The following is a 16,808-nucleotide window of genomic DNA, read 5'->3' as shown; positions in this document are numbered from 1 at the left end:
AATGATGTAATTTTCATATTAATGCTTAATAAACCATTTTATTTACTCAACAAATATTTACTGAGGACTTATAATCAATAGTACCAAGCCCTATTGAATACAGTAATCTAATATACACATAAAATTGAAAAGACAAAATGAACAAAAGAAACAGGCAGTATATCATTTCTGTTTCCTCCACTGTTTTCATTACTAAAGAAACAAACTGCAGTACACAGCCAGCTGAGAGCTGCTTCCAGGGCAGCAGGAGAAGCAGCACTCACTTCACTGAGACCTGGGTTTGAGTTCTCTGTTTTTGAATGTGACCCAGAGCTCATCGCTTAAATGCGAGTGATAATTCGTGCCTGGCCACCCTCATAGCAGCTCTCTGAGAGAAACATAAGGGAGTGGATCCAGGTGTAAGCAGGAGCCTAGACATGTGTCAGGTACTTACCTAAACATGGATGTTTAGATCACTAACATACTGACACCATCAAGCTAATTCTTCTCTATTGGTCTCTATGTCAGTAAGGCTACATGCCAGTAATGTGTATTAAATATTACCCTGTGGTGAGTATCAATTTCATCCTAAAATGTTCATTTATTCCCTTTGGTGGTTAAGTTACTTGGACTACCACAGTGATGCCTCTATGTCCCCACACTCAGGAGGTATGAAAGTGTTTCTAGGAAGGAGCAGTGGTCTGGTCTCAATGTGGCAGCAGACAAAGCCAGGCTCGTGGCCGGGCGCGGTGGCTCACGCTTATAATCCCAGCACTTTGGGAGGCCGAGGCGGGCGGATCACGAGGTCAGGAGATCGAGACCACTGTGAAACCCCGTCTCTACTAAAAATATTTAAAAAATTAGCCGGGCGTGGTGGAGGGCGCCTGTAGTCCCAGCTACTCGGAGAGGCTGAGGCAGGAGAATGGCGAGAACCCGGGAGGCGGAGCTTGCAGTGAGCCGTGATCGCGCCACTGCACTCCAGCCTGGGTGACAGAGCGAGACTCCGTCTCAAAAAAAAAAAAAAAAAAGCCAGGCTCGCACTTAATTACATTGAATTATTTCTGTCTGGTATGGCCTTAAAAGGTGCAAAATGATCATAAATAACTTTCGACAGTCACCTTTGGTTTTTGCCCTTGCCAACACCTAGCCCTTGTAGGTGTTGCTGGTTTAAGGAACTTGGAGTATTAACAGGATCCATAAAAGGACTTTGACAGAAGTCTTCCTGAACTGCGCTTAGGGCCAGGAAGGCAGGCAGGGGCTTGGTCATCTCAGCTGTGCTGTGCCCGGGTGGGTGGAACCTGTGCCTTCTGATGCATCTCTCCTCCTCTGTTCCCCTCTAAGAACCCCTTGTCTGTGCTCAGATGGATGAGCAAGTAGTCTCTTCTCCCACCCCCAAAACCCCCATAGATTGGGTGGATTCAGTAAAATCAAAGCCTCAGTTAGGCGACGTAGGAAAAGATGAATTTTTCCGAATATAATTTTCTTTAGTAAAAGGCTTTTGGTCACCTCTTACAATTTCTTAATGTCTTTATGGAAAAAATAAGTTTATCTTGAGCCTTTGGTGCACAGAGTCACCAGCCCTTGGAGGTGCATGCATCTAATGACAGAGCAGCCCATGACTCACGAGCATCAAGCTCACTTGTTCCTTGCTGTGATTGACTCTGGGGGTGGAGGCTTTTGGGGGGCCCTGCACCATGGTGCAGAGGAAGACCCCTGACCTCTGGGAGCCCTGGGCAGGCTGTGGGTGCAACTTTGCAGAGAAGGACGGACATGTGAGGAAGCATATTAGCTTAATAGATGAAGTGTGTGACCAGTGGAATTGGGTTTCATGGATTTATCTTTATCTTGCATATAAATCAGGGTGTGGGCTATATATGTTTGCCCATTTAATAAAAAACACATATTCCGAATGTTAAAGTGTAAAATATACCAGCAACAATAGCCAATTTGAAATATGTTTTCAAAGTAACATTCATAATAGCAATGAAGACATAAAATACTTAGAAATGAAGAAAACCAGTGAACCATACTGAGGCAAGAAAGAAAACATGGGAGATTGGAGAGGTAGAGAAGTCTGGATGCCGTCCATGTGCCTCTGCCCCAATTACTGTGTCATTTCAACATAAAACTGGCTTGTAAATTTTACTGGAATCTGGTAACCATGTATCATAAAGTATCTGGATATATACATAAGATAATTGGCAACTTTTTAAAAGAAGAATGATGTCAAGTGATGTATGAAAATGTAGCTGAAGTGGATGGAACTCTTTGAAGAATAGACAGACGAATCAATAATAGAGATGGATAACCTACCGAAGACCCCATGATAAATCAGCATGAAATATCTGAGGCAGGAGGAAGCATAAGGCAGGAACGGTATTGGAAGAATTGATCAGGCATTCAAGATAATCAGTTTACATTATCAGCTCCTTATACACTAGGATAAATTGCCGGGAAATGATAGAGTTATATTTTTATAACTCCAACCACAATAACTGATGTAAATATAGATCCAGCTATGCAGGATACAAAATTGTGTCTTCAATTATGGAAAGAGATGACATAGAACAATCGAGAATGACTAGAAATGGCCCACACATCAGCATTTACCTCCATAATTTCTAAATTTTCTACAATAGTCAGGGGTGCTTTGATTTTCAGAAGTTTGTTGTATGCTCAGGGATAAGGGGCTCTGGGTTTTTCTCCACATTGCCCAGATCTGCTGTAGGCTCTTGGGGGTCACATTTTTGTATCTCATTTCGCTGTACTGGTTCATGAAGTCAGATGTTAGGTCACACAGTTCTTTGCATCTCAGAGGGCTGCTGTTAGGGACTGACTGAGGTAGCGGATTTGGGAGTATTATGAAAAGTTAAAAGGACTTATCAAAGGGACATCAATACTTATTCCCAGTCCAGCCTCTGGCGATGGTGGTGGTGCCTGTGCATTTGGACTTAAAGAGGATGATGTGTGGTGAGCCGCTGTTGGAGGAAGAAGCATTTGCAGGTGGCTGGTCATTGGCATTGCTCTGGCTGCCTCTGCCTGTCTGGCAGTGTTGCTGGGAAGATTAGAATTAATCTCTAGGAAGGGCCTGGCTCTTGTAGGCACGTAACAAATGTCAGATTTAACACTGGACGCGACTGAACCCGTTAAACATAAGCCTTTCTAAACTGGCCTCTCTGTCTTTGACTTTAGTCATTAAAGAAGAAACTAATCACAGTGAAATGGCAGAAGACCTGTGCAAGATAGGATCAGAGAGATCTCTCGTGCTGGACAGACTAGCAAGTAACGTCGCCAAACGTAAGAGCTCTATGCCTCAGAAATTTCTTGGTAAGAGTTAAATGTTTGCTGTCTCTTAAAAAAAAAAAAACAAACTATGTGGGTGTTTTAGATGCAAGTAGAAATGAGTCGAGGGTAGAAGAAAGGGGAAAAAATCTTATTTTTTCAAAAGCAAAAATTGGTAAGCTTAACATTCCTTAAATATCTTAGAATTTTTTCTAATAAGTGTCTTAGAAATAACAAACCTCCCATCAGTTTTTCCTAGATGTGATTTTGCAGCATCTGGGGCCTGCACTGTGATCTGCCTGTGGGCATCGCTCCTAGGGGCGGCTGCACCAGCGTGCACAGGGTGGAGAGTTTGGGCCTGGCTCGGCTGGGGGACACCACACTGCAGGACACTCCAGGCCTGGCTGGCCTCTCAGAGCTTCAAATCCTCATTTTTCACATGAAGCTCTTAATGCTCCCCTTATGGGGGACTCTGAAGGGTTAATGGGAGGAATCATACAGTGACTGACCCCTGAGAAGTGTCCAGGGAAGACAGGGCTTAGCTAGGATTGCTGTTTTGCCTAATGCTTTGTGGGATTAAAAAAAAAAAAGAAGAACAAGACCATCCTTCTCTCTAGGAGCATTGCCCAGAGTAGGTGATAGACACACCAACACCACCATCCAGCCAGACGCTGCAGGGACGGCGAGCCAGGGTCCGAGTGGAAAGGCGCTAGGCTTGGGAACCAGCTCAGAGTCAATACAGAGCCACCACCACTCGCCAACTCTGTCACCTTAGTAAAATGGCTCTGCCCCTAGAGCCTTGGTTCCATGCTTTAGTATCTCACAGGGTGATTGTGAACATCCCATGACTCCGAGATTGAGAAAACATTTAGAATCCCTCGGTGTGAAGGTTAACTCTGTCCAGGAAAGAGGACCAGTAAAAGCTTCATGAGGCTGAGATGCACCTTGGAAGAGGAATAGGGTTTCAGCACATTCTAGGTGTTGGAGGAATGGGGGAATCTAGGTAGATGTTTAAAATCAATGAGAAACCAGAATGCTGACCAGGAGGGCTGGAGTGGGGGCCTAAGGACATGACGGAGGAGCAGGGCGTGTTCCCAGCTTAACTCAGGTACCCATGGAGAAGCAGGAAAAGCGAAGGTGTCCTAGGCAGCTCTGCCACAGGATGAATGGCTTCAGATGCCAGATGAGAGAGGGACCCTTCATTCAGTCAGCAGGAAAGAAGCATTGGCATATTTTTGATGAGAGCAACGGCTAGGATAGTAAAGACAGCAAGTACCAAAAAATGACTGGAAAAGGGAGAGTGTGGAGGCGGTGGCAGCAGGCATGGAAAGAGGGGCTTGTGAAGGGGAAGGGTTGGTGTCAGAGGAACATAGGGCTGAGGGCAGGGATTAAGTGAGGGAAACCATGAGTCACGCTGACTCAAGTAGAGTAGTGTGCCCTTGATGAAAAGGATAACACTCGGTTCTGGGAAAAGACGGGGTTCTGTTTTTGACGTGTTGATTTTCAAGGACTTCTGTTGTCTGTGACACATGGGGAAATTGTGGTGGGAGAAAGGTGGGGCTAGAACAGGGGCTGGTGAGGCCAAGGGTGTCAGAGGGCACCTGTTGACCTGCAGGATGACAGGAAGGGGGAAGGAAGAGGCAAGGCCAAGTCCTGGGCACCAGCCTCCCTCTTGCAGCTTCAAACAGGGCTCCATTTTGACCTTTTGATTAATTAGAGGTTTGTCATAGGTTGAGGGTTGAGAGGAGCAAGCGAGAGAAGGATTCAGTGTACAGAAAGAATGAAAGCCACTGGCTGAGCCAGTGGGGAGTTGTCCACATACACTTGAGCCTTTGGACCATGAGAATGAGGGAGGCCTTGCTTTCCTGAACGGAGTAGGAGTGAGGTCTTGTTCTGAGCATAAGCTGTGGGATTCCAGCAGCACTGGGCACAGGGCCCACAGGCTGCCTCCTGAGCAGCCAGCATCTGCCTGGGGTGGACACAGTGACAGAGAGATGGGTGGTGACTGGGAGATGGGCAGAGATAAGGCAGCAAGTGTGTGCAAGGGGAGTGAAGGGTTACTGACCTTAAGAAGCAGGGATGGCATCCTCTGTCAGGTGAGGAGCCTGGAGAATGCTTTGGTGAATGAACATTTGCAGCCCCTTTTAGCTGTTGGAGACTTGAAGCCAAATGAGAAATTCATCTGTGAAACTCTACTGGAGCCACTCCCCAACCCCCACCCTTGTGAGACCACACTGTGGGCGTTGGCTTGAGATGCTTCTGGGTTAGTAGAAGAAATAAACAACACAGTGCTCTGATGAGGCAAAGCGAAGATGAAAAAGGAGTTCCCAGGGGACATAATAGGAACAGTGGACGAGGGTAGCAGAAGAGGAGTTTGGAGCAAAAGACTCACAAGCAGCTGCATAATCTGTTGGTGATTGGCAGTTCATTTGTAAAAATGATGCCTCTTCCGGCCCTAAAATACCTACCTTACCCCTGCTTCCACTTGATGAGATTTCTATCAGTCACTCCCAATGTGTCACGGCTTCTGCAGCCCTAAAATTAAAAGGCGAGTGAGTCTCTTAGGCCCCTCTCCACTTCTCAGATGCTGAGTTTAGCCTTCATGTGAACGTGGAAAGAGAGTAGGAATACAGCTGTTCTCACACAAGCTGGCCCAATAGCGGTTCAGTTGAGAGAGCACCATTCTTCAGAGTCAGCTCCAGCTAAGAGTGACTGGTGGCCTTGAGCGTGGTGCTGGGCCTAGTGTTGCCATCTGTGGAATGGGTGTGGGTCTGTTGCCCTGCCTCCTCCCAGAGCTATTCTGAGGCTCAGAAGGGATGATGGATGTGATGGTGCTGCCAACACTAGAAAGCATCTTAGCAATGTAAGATTTTCATGATGACTATTGCTCAGAGTGGCATATAGTTTTGCTTTATTGATCTATAACCTATGATTAAAATTTTTATCTTAAACTTTGATGTGAGTGTGAATAAGTGTTTGTTTTGCCAGCAACATTCCTCACCACAGGGGCCATTAAAGATCTCCTCCTCTGAGATCATCAAATACAGGTCAACAGGACCGATTAATCTAATTAGAAAAGGGCTTGTATTAAATAGCAATGATAATTGTTGTTTTTTAGTCTGTCTGGTGCTCGACTTGGGAACATTTTTAAAATAGAGGAAAGCACAAAGAGGAAAACAACAATTACCAATATTCCTGCTACCCATTATAATTATCTAGGTATATTTTCTTCTTTTGTAAGAAAAAGAAACCCTGTTATATTGTTAAAATAACACAAAGTTAATATAAAGAATTTTAATGCGAAGATTAATGTTTTCAAATCACCACAAAGACCAACATCCAGAAATTACCAATATTAAAAGTAGATAAGTATCATTCTAAATATCTTCTGATGCATATGTATGTGAGTGGATAGGCTGATGAATTAGGTAGATTGATGGATAGGTAAATATGAAATAAATACTTTCATAAAGATTACAACATATCATACATGCCTTAAATTCAAGAGGTAAAAAAGGACCCAAACAAAACTGAAGAAGTGGTTTATCTGAAATGTCCTCTGACATAAAGGAATATTATATTTAAAGGATCCTCTAAGATTAAAAATATGTATTATGAAAAACATTAAGAAATTTTAATTTTTTTAATCCAGTTGTTTCAATTTAAGCAGTATCTATTGGCTCACTGCTTTGAAAAATAAGGACAGTATTCCAGTTCACATTCAGTGTTCCAGTGTTCACATTATCTTATTTTTACATTGTCCAGCTTTGTAATATTCACATTCTATTCTGTAATCATAATTCATAGTAGTTTAGTTATTTATTACCATATTTAAATAGATTCAAGGATCAGACTCTGCCCTTTTCTTCTTATTTCTCTTTATTTTGATTAATCTCTTAATTGATTGGAATTTACATTCAAGCAACTTTTTTAAAAACGTTTCTACAGATGTTCTATTTCTATCATTGTATTGTGTTTGAGGACGTTGGCGTGTTGCCTTTGTATTTGACGAGCATTTTGACAGTCTATGGTCTTGGGCCACTCTTTCTTTTTCTCCCTTGAGAAATTTTTAGATTTTGCTGATGGCATTGCTTGTTGAATGTTGCTGTGGAAACATCAAGTCTAGTGTAACTGTTTCTTCTTCAGGGTGATTTGCATTTTATTCCTGAATGCCTGAGGGTTCTTTCTTTAACCTTGAAGTTAAATACCCTAATTAGGATGTATCTTGGTCTATTCATTCTGAATAAAAAATTCCTGCCATTTTATCTAGAGAGTCCCTTTTTTTCTCTTTATTTCTGGGAAATTCTCTTTTATATGAGTATGTTTTGTTCCATCTGTTGTGATCTCTGTTGAGGGATACTAGTTGTCCATATGTTAGATAATTTGTCTTCCATATCTGTTAACAATTCTTAAAGTTTTTTGTTTATTTCTTTGTCTATTTTTACATTTACTCACTGTTCTCTTGTGGTTTTCCTCTGTCAGTAATTTAATTTTTAGTAGTTCCTGTTCTATTACTTGCTATTTTTAATCCATGCATTAATTCTATAATAATATTATTTTGCTCCTTATTTTGTCTCCTGAGATCCGAAATCTCTTTTTTCCTCTTATTCTGTTGCTTTTGCATTTTATTTTGAATATTTTTAAAATTGATTCCATGTTATGAAGCAAGTATGAGGCATTTTCTCTCTTCTTGGAATTAAGGATTTTTTCCCCTAGGAGGGACTCTATGGTCTGTGTTTTACTTCCTTTCTTCACTTGTATTTCTAGAAAATATTTTCCTAGTAACCCTGACATTTCTTTTCATCTTGCTTGATTCTAGTTGGTCTGATATAGCTTGATTGACATTTCAGCCTTCTTCCCACTATATTTTTTTTCCTGTGAGAGCTGTTGAGTTTTCTAAATCCTGAAAGAAAGCCAAAGTTGGGGTTGGAGGAGTTTGGTGAGGCAAAGTGCAGCCTTTGTTAAAATACTTTTCCTGGCCGGGCGCGGTGGCTCACGCTTGTAATCCCAGCACTTTGGGAGGCCAAGGCAGGCGGATCATGAGGTCAGGAGATCGAGACCACGGTGAAACCCTGTCTCTACTAAAAATACAAAAAATTAGCCGGGCGTGGTGGCGGGCACCTGTAGTCCCAGCTACTCGGAGAGGCTGAGGCAGGAGAATGGCGTGAACCCGGGAGGCGGAGCTTGCAGTGAGCTGAGATTGCGCCACTGCACTCCAGCCTGGGCGACAGAGCGAGACTCCGTCTCAAAAAAAAAAAGAAAAAAAAAAAAAAAAAAAATACTTTTCCTTTGCTCTCTCTCCCTCATCTGAAATTTAGTTAAATACCCTAAGCCATCAACACTGTACCTAGTTGGGGAATGCTTTCATCCCCACAGTAGATTCTCTGGGGCTTTGTGCCATCTTCCCCTTCAGTGTAGACCACAGAGGACTTTGCTTCTGTCCCAGGGAGCCCGTAGGGGCTCACTTCTCCATGGTCATCTGATTCTTGTCAGCCAAGGTTTCAACTGCTCTTCTGATCAGAACAGGGAAAAGATACCTATCTGAATCATGCCTTTATAGATATGAGGCTATGAGGGAAAATTCTGAGGTTATTCTTGACTCACACCTAAAGATTTGGAAATGAGTTTAGCAGTGAAGCTTTGTCCTACATCTCATGTCAGAATTTTCTGTTTCTTTCTAGTCTTTGAGTGTGTGTATGTGTGTTCTCACACACACCATAATGAAATGCATATTATATATAATTATGTGTATATATAATATTCTATGACTATACATGACATGTTCCTTTAGCTGATTGCCATTGGTGAAATTTATAGGTTTTTATTTTCCTTGTTTTGTTAGGTATTAAGGAAGAGAAATTCTATGGTAATTTTCATGTGCCATAGTAATCTGGCATATATGTTGATTTTTTTCCTACACCCATTTGTTGTGATACCAAGTTTGAAAACAACAGATTTCAGTGGTTGCATGGGAAACCACAGAACCATGACTTGGGGAGTGACAAGATGATTAGGTGGGAAAGCACCCTTTTGGTGGGGCTGTAAAGACTTTTATATTTAGCAAAATTGGTTACAAATTCCATTCCCCTCCTTTTCTTGCCTTGATTCGGTAGAGGGATAGACTTGGATACAAACTAGAATGGATTCCTTCTGCTCTGGAGTTAGTATAACAAGACATTTAGCTGCTCAACACAAAAACAGAAACAAAAAAATTGTGTGGTTTCAGTAGTGCTATACAATTACTTTTTCTGGCCTTTAATGGAGAGAAACACCACTTCCTTGGTCCCTACCATCAGCTTCATAGGGTTTTCATCCTGTTCTGTTTCTGGGAGGGTGTAACTGGCCATGCACAAGTTTTCTTTCTGTAATCAGATTATGTGCCACTTCTGACCACAGTAGATGAAAACAAATGGAAACCAGGCTATTATATCATACATATCCATTACAGAATAAGACATGAAACTCAAAGGTACTCTGTGGTATAATGGGGCATATATTCCTGGACAATTATTAATGGTCACAGATTTTATAAAAGGACTATTAGTAAATGTATGAATTACAGAGTAATTTATACTTCTGTTAGTAAGAACCAGCTGATGACCTCAGTGTCAGGTGCAGCATGGAAGGTGTTGGGACCTTCCCTTGCCACCACCCTCACCAGCCATCATCAGCCATAACCTGCACATTGGGGAAGTTTTGAATTATCCCTCACTTTTGCCCCTCTTCAAGCTGTTCTTTCCACAGTGAATGAGAAGGCCACTTCTTCCTTCAAACCTTTCAGTGGTTTCCATTTTCCTTTAGGCAAAGTCTCTGCCTAGCTGGCCTCTGCCTGCCCCTCCTGCCTACCTCTCCAGCACTGCCCCCACCTAGGGCTCTGGTTCCCCAACCTTCACTCGGTCCTGCCACACCTCCCGGCCCCTTCTCCCTTCAGAAGTTTCCTTCTTCTTGTCCCCAACACTGGGACACAAAACTCTCCTTATCTGGCTGACTTTTACAAGATCAGAAACCTGTGTAATCCTCCATAGCAAGCTCCCCTTGTCTTCATGGATTTCTCAGATGGGAAGGAATTATCTGTGCAATCATGCATAAACTTCTACCTACCCTCCCCTAGTAGCTGTCTGCTGCTAAAGATGGGAACCATTCTCACTTGCTCATCATTCTGTCCCTCTGCCCAGTCCAGATGTGTTGAAGGGTGGAAATATACAGAGTAGTGGTAAAATACAAACCGTGCAGACATTCTAAGGATGGGCTCATGTGCTTTGACTCATTAATGTACCACCACTGAAAACAGAACACAGCCGCAGTCTTGCCAGTAAGAGTGCAGTTACTGAAATTAATGAATTTGCTAGTTAAGCCATGATTTCATACTGAACTTATGACCAACATATTGAGAAGGTGTGTCTTCAAGAAAATTTATTTTTTGTATTAAGATATTTACTCCAAAGCTAATTCAAGAAGCCAAATCTAGGCTCTGATTTCACCATTGCCAGGGAAATGAGCTCATGGATGCCTATGAACTGATGATGTTAGATCAGAAGTTTCTCAAGGCCAGGGCCCAATCACTGCTGAGGCGTCAGCAGTAGTTCCTTGTACATCAATAATTCTCATTAGTTTTTAAAAATAACAGATGAATAGCAACTATTTTCCCTGTAGCTCCCTTGCTATGCCTCCTACCCTCCACCACGTGTTTCTGGGGAGCCCTGCTTTGGACTTGTCAACTACAGAGAATTACTTTTTAGTATCCTTTCCACTGTCATCACAAGACAGAGTTCATCTACCTTTGGGTTATTTGTCAAAAACGTGTCATTTTATTACAAAAAATATACAATCATCATGTGTTTTGATTAAATTTTACAGTAGATTATTAAAATCATTAAATGCAATTATTAAAATTATTAATTTAACATTATATCACGTATTATTTTAAATATATTGTATATAATTAATAATAATATTGTGTATTTAAATTCAATAAATGTATAATAAGTTAGCCAGTTGTAAATTACTGAGAACACTACTGAAAAAGCATCATTTAAAATACACTATTTAAAATATTAAATGAAATACAATAACATAATTAAATTAATCTTTGGTTCCCCTATTTATGTATTCATTTATCCAACAAAATCTCCTTAAGTGCCTGTAATGGGTAGGTCCTGGCTCGGTGTCCCCTAGACAGATGCATGGGCCTTCCCCCAGCCGGTCAGTACTGTGCAGGTGTGATGTGTCCGCAGGTGTGTGTGTATGTGTGCAGGTGTGGGGTCCGCAGGCGTGCTGGACCCCCAGGCGGTGTTCCCCTTCCCCTCCCCGGGTGTAGATTTCAGCTGTTGCTGCCGGACCTGACCGGTTCCGGGGGTGGCCGCGCCCCACTCATTGTCGCCTGCTTTCCACAGGGGACAAGGGCCTGTCCGACACGCCCTACGACAGCAGCGCCAGCTACGAGAAGGAGAACGAAATGATGAAGTCCCACGTGATGGACCAAGCCATCAACAACGCCATCAACTACCTGGGGGCCGAGTCCCTGCGCCCGCTGGTGCAGACGCCCCCGGGCGGCTCCGAAGTGGTCCCGGTCATCAGCCCGATGTACCAGCTGCACAAGCCGCTCGCGGAGGGCACCCCGCGCTCCAACCACTCGGCCCAGGACAGCGCCGTGGAGAACCTGCTGCTGCTCTCCAAGGCCAAGTTGGTGCCCTCGGAGCGCGAGGCGTCCCCGAGCAACAGCTGCCAAGACTCCACGGACACCGAGAGCAACAACGAGGAGCAGCGCAGCGGCCTCATCTACCTGACCAACCACATCGCCCCGCACGCGCGCAACGGGCTGTCGCTCAAGGAGGAGCACCGCGCCTACGACCTGCTGCGCGCCGCCTCCGAGAACTCGCAGGACGCGCTCCGCGTGGTCAGCACCAGCGGGGAGCAGATGAAGGTGTACAAGTGCGAACACTGCCGGGTGCTCTTCCTGGATCACGTCATGTACACCATCCACATGGGCTGCCACGGCTTCCGTGATCCTTTTGAGTGCAACATGTGCGGCTACCACAGCCAGGACCGGTACGAGTTCTCGTCGCACATAACGCGAGGGGAGCACCGCTTCCACATGAGCTAAAGCCCTCCCGCGCGCCACCCACCCCCGACCCCGAGCCACCCCAGGAAAAGCACAAGGACCGCCGCCTTCTCGCTCCCGCCAGCAGCATAGACTGGACTGGACCAGATAATGTTGTGTTTGGATTTGTAACTGTTTTTTGTTTTTTGTTTGAATTGGTTGATTGGGGTTTGATTTGCTTTTGAACAGATTTTTATTTTTAGAGGCAGGGCTGCATTGGGAGCATCCAGAACTGCTACCTTCCTAGATGTTTCCCCAGACTGCTGGCTGAGATTCCCTCACCTGTTGCTTCCTAGAATCCCCTTCTCCAAACGATTAGTCTAAATTTTCAGAGAGAAATAGATAAAACACGCCACAGCCTGGGAAGGAGCGTGCTACAGCCTGGGAAGGAGCGTGCTCCACCCTGTGCTAAGCACGAGGTTCGCGCACCAGATGTCTTTTTCCAGTCCCCAGAAGCAGAGAGCACAGCTCCTGCCGTGTGGCTCTGCAGGTGAGCAGACAGGACAGGTGTGCCGCCACCCACGTGCCAAGACACGGGAGGGCCAACAACCTGTGCCCAGGCCAGCTTCGGGCCACATGCATCTAGGGCGGAGAGGCTGCTCTTTTGAGAGAAAATACTATTTTAAGTCATCTTCTGCGTAGGAAAATGAATTGTTTGGGGAAAGTCGTATCTGTCAGACTGCCCTGGGTGGAGGGAGACGCCGGGCTAGAGCCTTTTGGATCCTCCTGGATTCGCTGGCTTTGCGGAGGCTGCTCAGATGGCCTGAGCCTCCCGAGGCTTGCTGCCCCGTAGGAGGAGCCTGTCTTCCCGTGGGCATATCTGGGGAGCCCTGTTCCCCACCTTTTCACTCCCATGCCTTTACTGGCCCCCAAAGTCTGTCACTACAATTTAAACACCAGTCCCGAAATTTGGATCTTAGTTCTTTTTGAATCTCTCAAACGGCAACATTCCTCAGAAACCAAAGCTTTATTTCAAATCTCCTCCTTCCCTGGCTGGTTCCATCTAATACCAGAAGCCTCTTTTCCCGAAGAAATCCAATCCTAGCCCTCGTTTTAATTGTGTACATCTGTTTGTAGCCACAAGCCTGAATTTCTCAGTGTTGGTAAGTTTCTTTACCTACCCTCACTATATATTATTCTCATTTTAAAATCCACAAAGGAGTGATTTAGAACAGTCATTAATTTTCAGCTCAATGAAATATGTGAAGCCCAGTATCTCTGTTGCTAACACACAGAACTCACCTGTTTGAAAATAAGCTTTCAAACATGTTGAAGCTCTTTACTGTAAAGGCAAGCCAGCATGTGTGTCCACACATACATAGGATGGCTGGCTCTGCACCTGTAGGATATTGGAATGCACAGGGCAATTGAAGGACTGAGCCAGACCTTCGGAGAGTAATGCCACCAGATCCCCCAGGAAAGAGGAGGCAGGTAGCACTGCAGGTGAGAACCCTGCCCATCCATGCTATGACATGGAGGCACTGAAGCCCGAGGAAGGTGTGTGGAGATTCTAATCCCAACCAGCAAGGGTCTCCTTCAAGATTAATGCTATCATTAAGGTCATTACTCTCAACCACCTAGGCAATGAAGAATATACCATTTCAAATATTTACAGTCCTTGTCTTCACCAACACTGTCCCAAGATGAAATGAAGCAACAGAGAGGAAATTGTACATAAGCACCTCAGCATTTAATCCAAACAAGGGTTCTTAGTCTCAGCACTATGACATTTTGGGCCGAATACTTATTTGTTAGGCGGGAGCTCTCCTGTGCATTGTAGGATAATTAGCAGCATCCCTGGTCGCTAACCAACAGACGCCAGTAGCACCCCAAATTGACAACCCAAACTCTCCAGACATCACCAACTGTTCCCTGTGAGGAGAAATCACTCCTGGTGGAGAACCACTGACCCAAATGAATTCTAAACCAATCAAAGGCCTGGGAAGCCCTCCAAGAAAAAAAATAGAAAAGCACTTGAAGAATATTCCCAATATTCCCAGTCAGCAGTATCAAGGCTGACTTGTGTTCCTGTGGAGTCATTATAAATTCTATAAGTGAATTATTCCCCTTCGGTCTTCAAAAATTTATTTCCTCATAAACATTTGAGTTTTGTTGAAAGGACGAAGTTTACAAAGATACCATTCTTGAGTCATGGATTTCTCTGCTCACAGAAGGGTGTGGCATTTGGAAACTGGAATGAACAAAATTGCCGCACCAATGCACTGAGTGAAGGAAGAGAGAGAGGAGCAAGGGCTTTAGACAGCACTCCTTCAATATGCAATCACAGAGAAAGATGCGCCTTATCTAAGTTAATATCTCTAAGGTGAGAGCCTTCTTAGCGTCAGTTTGTTGCAAATTTCACCTACTCTGTTCTTTTCTATCCATCCCCTGAGTCAGTTGGTTGAAGGGAGTTATTTTTCCAAGTGGAATTCAAACAAAGCTCAAACCAGAACTGTAAATAGTGGTTGCAGGAATTCTTTTCTAAACTGCTTTGCCCTTTTCTTCTCACTGCGTTTTATAGCCAATATAAATGTCTCTTTGCATACCTTTTGTTGTGGTTTTATTTTGTAACACCATTTTTCTTTGAAACTATTGTATTTAAAGTAAGGTTTCATATTATGTCAGCAAGTAATTAACTTATGTTTAAAAGGTGGCCATATCATGTACCAAAAGTTGCTGAAGTTTCTCTTCTAGCTGGTAAAGTAGGAGTTTGCATGACTTCACACTTTTTGTTGCGTAGTTTGTTCCGTTGTATGATGGCGTGAGTGTGTGTCTTGGGTACCGCTGTGTACTACTGTGTGCCTAGATTCCATGCACTCTCGTTGTGTTTGAAGTAAATATTGGAGACGGGAGGGTAACCCGTAACAGGTTGGCCTGTTGATTACAGCTAGTAATCGCTGTTTCTTGTTCCTCCCCCTCCCTGACACCCCAGCTTCCCAGGTTGTGGAAAGCCTGGATCTCAGCTCCTTGCCCCATATTCCTTCTGTAATTTGTACCTAAAGAGTGTGATTATCCTAATTCAAGAGTCACTAGAAATCATCACATTATCACTGCATATCAGCAAAGGGTAAAGTCCCAGCACCAATTGCTTCACATACCAACATGTTCCATTTCCAATTTAGAATTAGCCACATAATAAAATCTTAGAATCTTCCTTGAAAAAGAGCTGCCTGAGATGTAGGTTTGTTATATGGTTCCCCCCCACCATTTTTGTGCTTTTTTCTTGTTTTGTTTTGTTTTGTTTTGACTGCACTGTGAGTTTTGTAGTGTCCTCTTCTTGCCAAAACAAACGCGAGATGAACTGGACTTACGTAGACAAATCATGACGCCAGTGTATCCTTCCTTTCTTCAGTTCCAGCAATAATGAGTGGTCAACTCTTTTAAAATCTAGATCTCTCTCATTCATTTCAATGTATTTTTACCTTAAGAAGAACCAAAATTATTAGACTTATTTAAGATGTACAGGCATCAGAAAAAAGAAGCACATAATGCTTTTGGTGCGATGGCACTCACTGTGAACATGTGTAACCACATATTAATATGCAATATTGTTTCCAATACTTTCTAATACAGTTTTTTATAATGTTGTGTGTGGTGGTTGTTCAGGTCGAATCTGTTGTATCCAGTACAGCTTTAGGTCTTCAGCTGCCCTTCTGGCGAGTACATGCACAGGATTGTAAATGAGAAATGCAGTCATATTTCCAGTCTGCCTCTCTGATGATGTTAAATTATTGCTGTTTATCTGTGAACAAGGGATGTACCACTGGAGGAATAGAGTATCCTTTTGTACACATTTTGAAATGCTTCTTCTGTAGCGATAGAACAAATAAATGCAACGAATACTCTGCCCTATCCCGTGAAGTCCACACTGGCATAAGAGAAGGCCCAGCAGAGCAGGAATCTGCCTAGACTTTCTCCCAGTGAGATCCCAGTATGAGAGGGAGAAGAGATGGGCCTCAGGACAGCTGCAACACCATTTGGGAACACATGTGGTATCTTAATGCGGCCAGCGCAGCAGCTCAGCGCAACATACCTCCCATCTACAACAGTGCTGGACGTGGGAATTCTAAGTCCCAGTCTTGAGGGTGGGTGGAGATAAAGGGCAACAAGAGATACATTTCCAGTTCTCCACTGCAACATGCTTCAGTCATTCTGTGAGTGGCCGGGCCCAGGGTGGTGGGAGCACAGAAGACAGTGACCACAGTGAATACACCTTCAGCATAGGCAGTTTGCAGAGCCACACACTGTGCCAGGACCGGGCCAGTGATGGGAGGTTTGCCTGAGCTCTGCCATGGAATTGTACTACTACAGACTCTCCGTGGTGAAAATCCTTGTCCCTTTTGGATGAATAGCCAGACATCATTTGGGTTCAGATCTAGCAAATCAAGTGAGGTGACTACCTTTAATGTGGCATAACATCAGATCCAAACAAGATGAAACTCTAGTG

General features: G+C 43.9%; 1 protein-coding gene across 40 annotated transcripts in view; it reads left to right on the top strand.

The window, feature by feature from the left end:
* The window catches only part of IKZF1 (IKAROS family zinc finger 1), a 101,143-nt gene extending 84,930 nt beyond the window's left edge, over positions 1-16,213 (top strand). For 24 of the 40 annotated variants that reach the window (XM_063609552.1, XM_063609560.1, XM_063609557.1 and 21 more), the window contains 2 exons: positions 3,172-3,306; positions 11,655-16,213. In XM_063609552.1, the coding sequence (XP_063465622.1) occupies positions 3,172-3,306; positions 11,655-12,364 (845 nt within the window). In that variant the 3' untranslated portion in view covers positions 12,365-16,213. The remainder of the gene's footprint in view (positions 1-3,171; positions 3,307-11,654) is intronic. The other 16 variants (XM_063609562.1, XM_063609556.1, XM_063609534.1 and 13 more) reach the window with 2 other exon arrangements.
* Positions 16,214-16,808: the final 595 nt, after the last annotated feature.

The sequence above is a fragment of the Symphalangus syndactylus genome, chromosome 9 (assembly GCF_028878055.3).
Source record: "Symphalangus syndactylus isolate Jambi chromosome 9, NHGRI_mSymSyn1-v2.1_pri, whole genome shotgun sequence".
Lineage (NCBI taxonomy): Eukaryota > Metazoa > Chordata > Mammalia > Primates > Hylobatidae > Symphalangus > Symphalangus syndactylus.
Note: the sequence above shows the minus strand (reverse complement) of the source record. Positions and strands in the feature narration are given on the sequence as shown.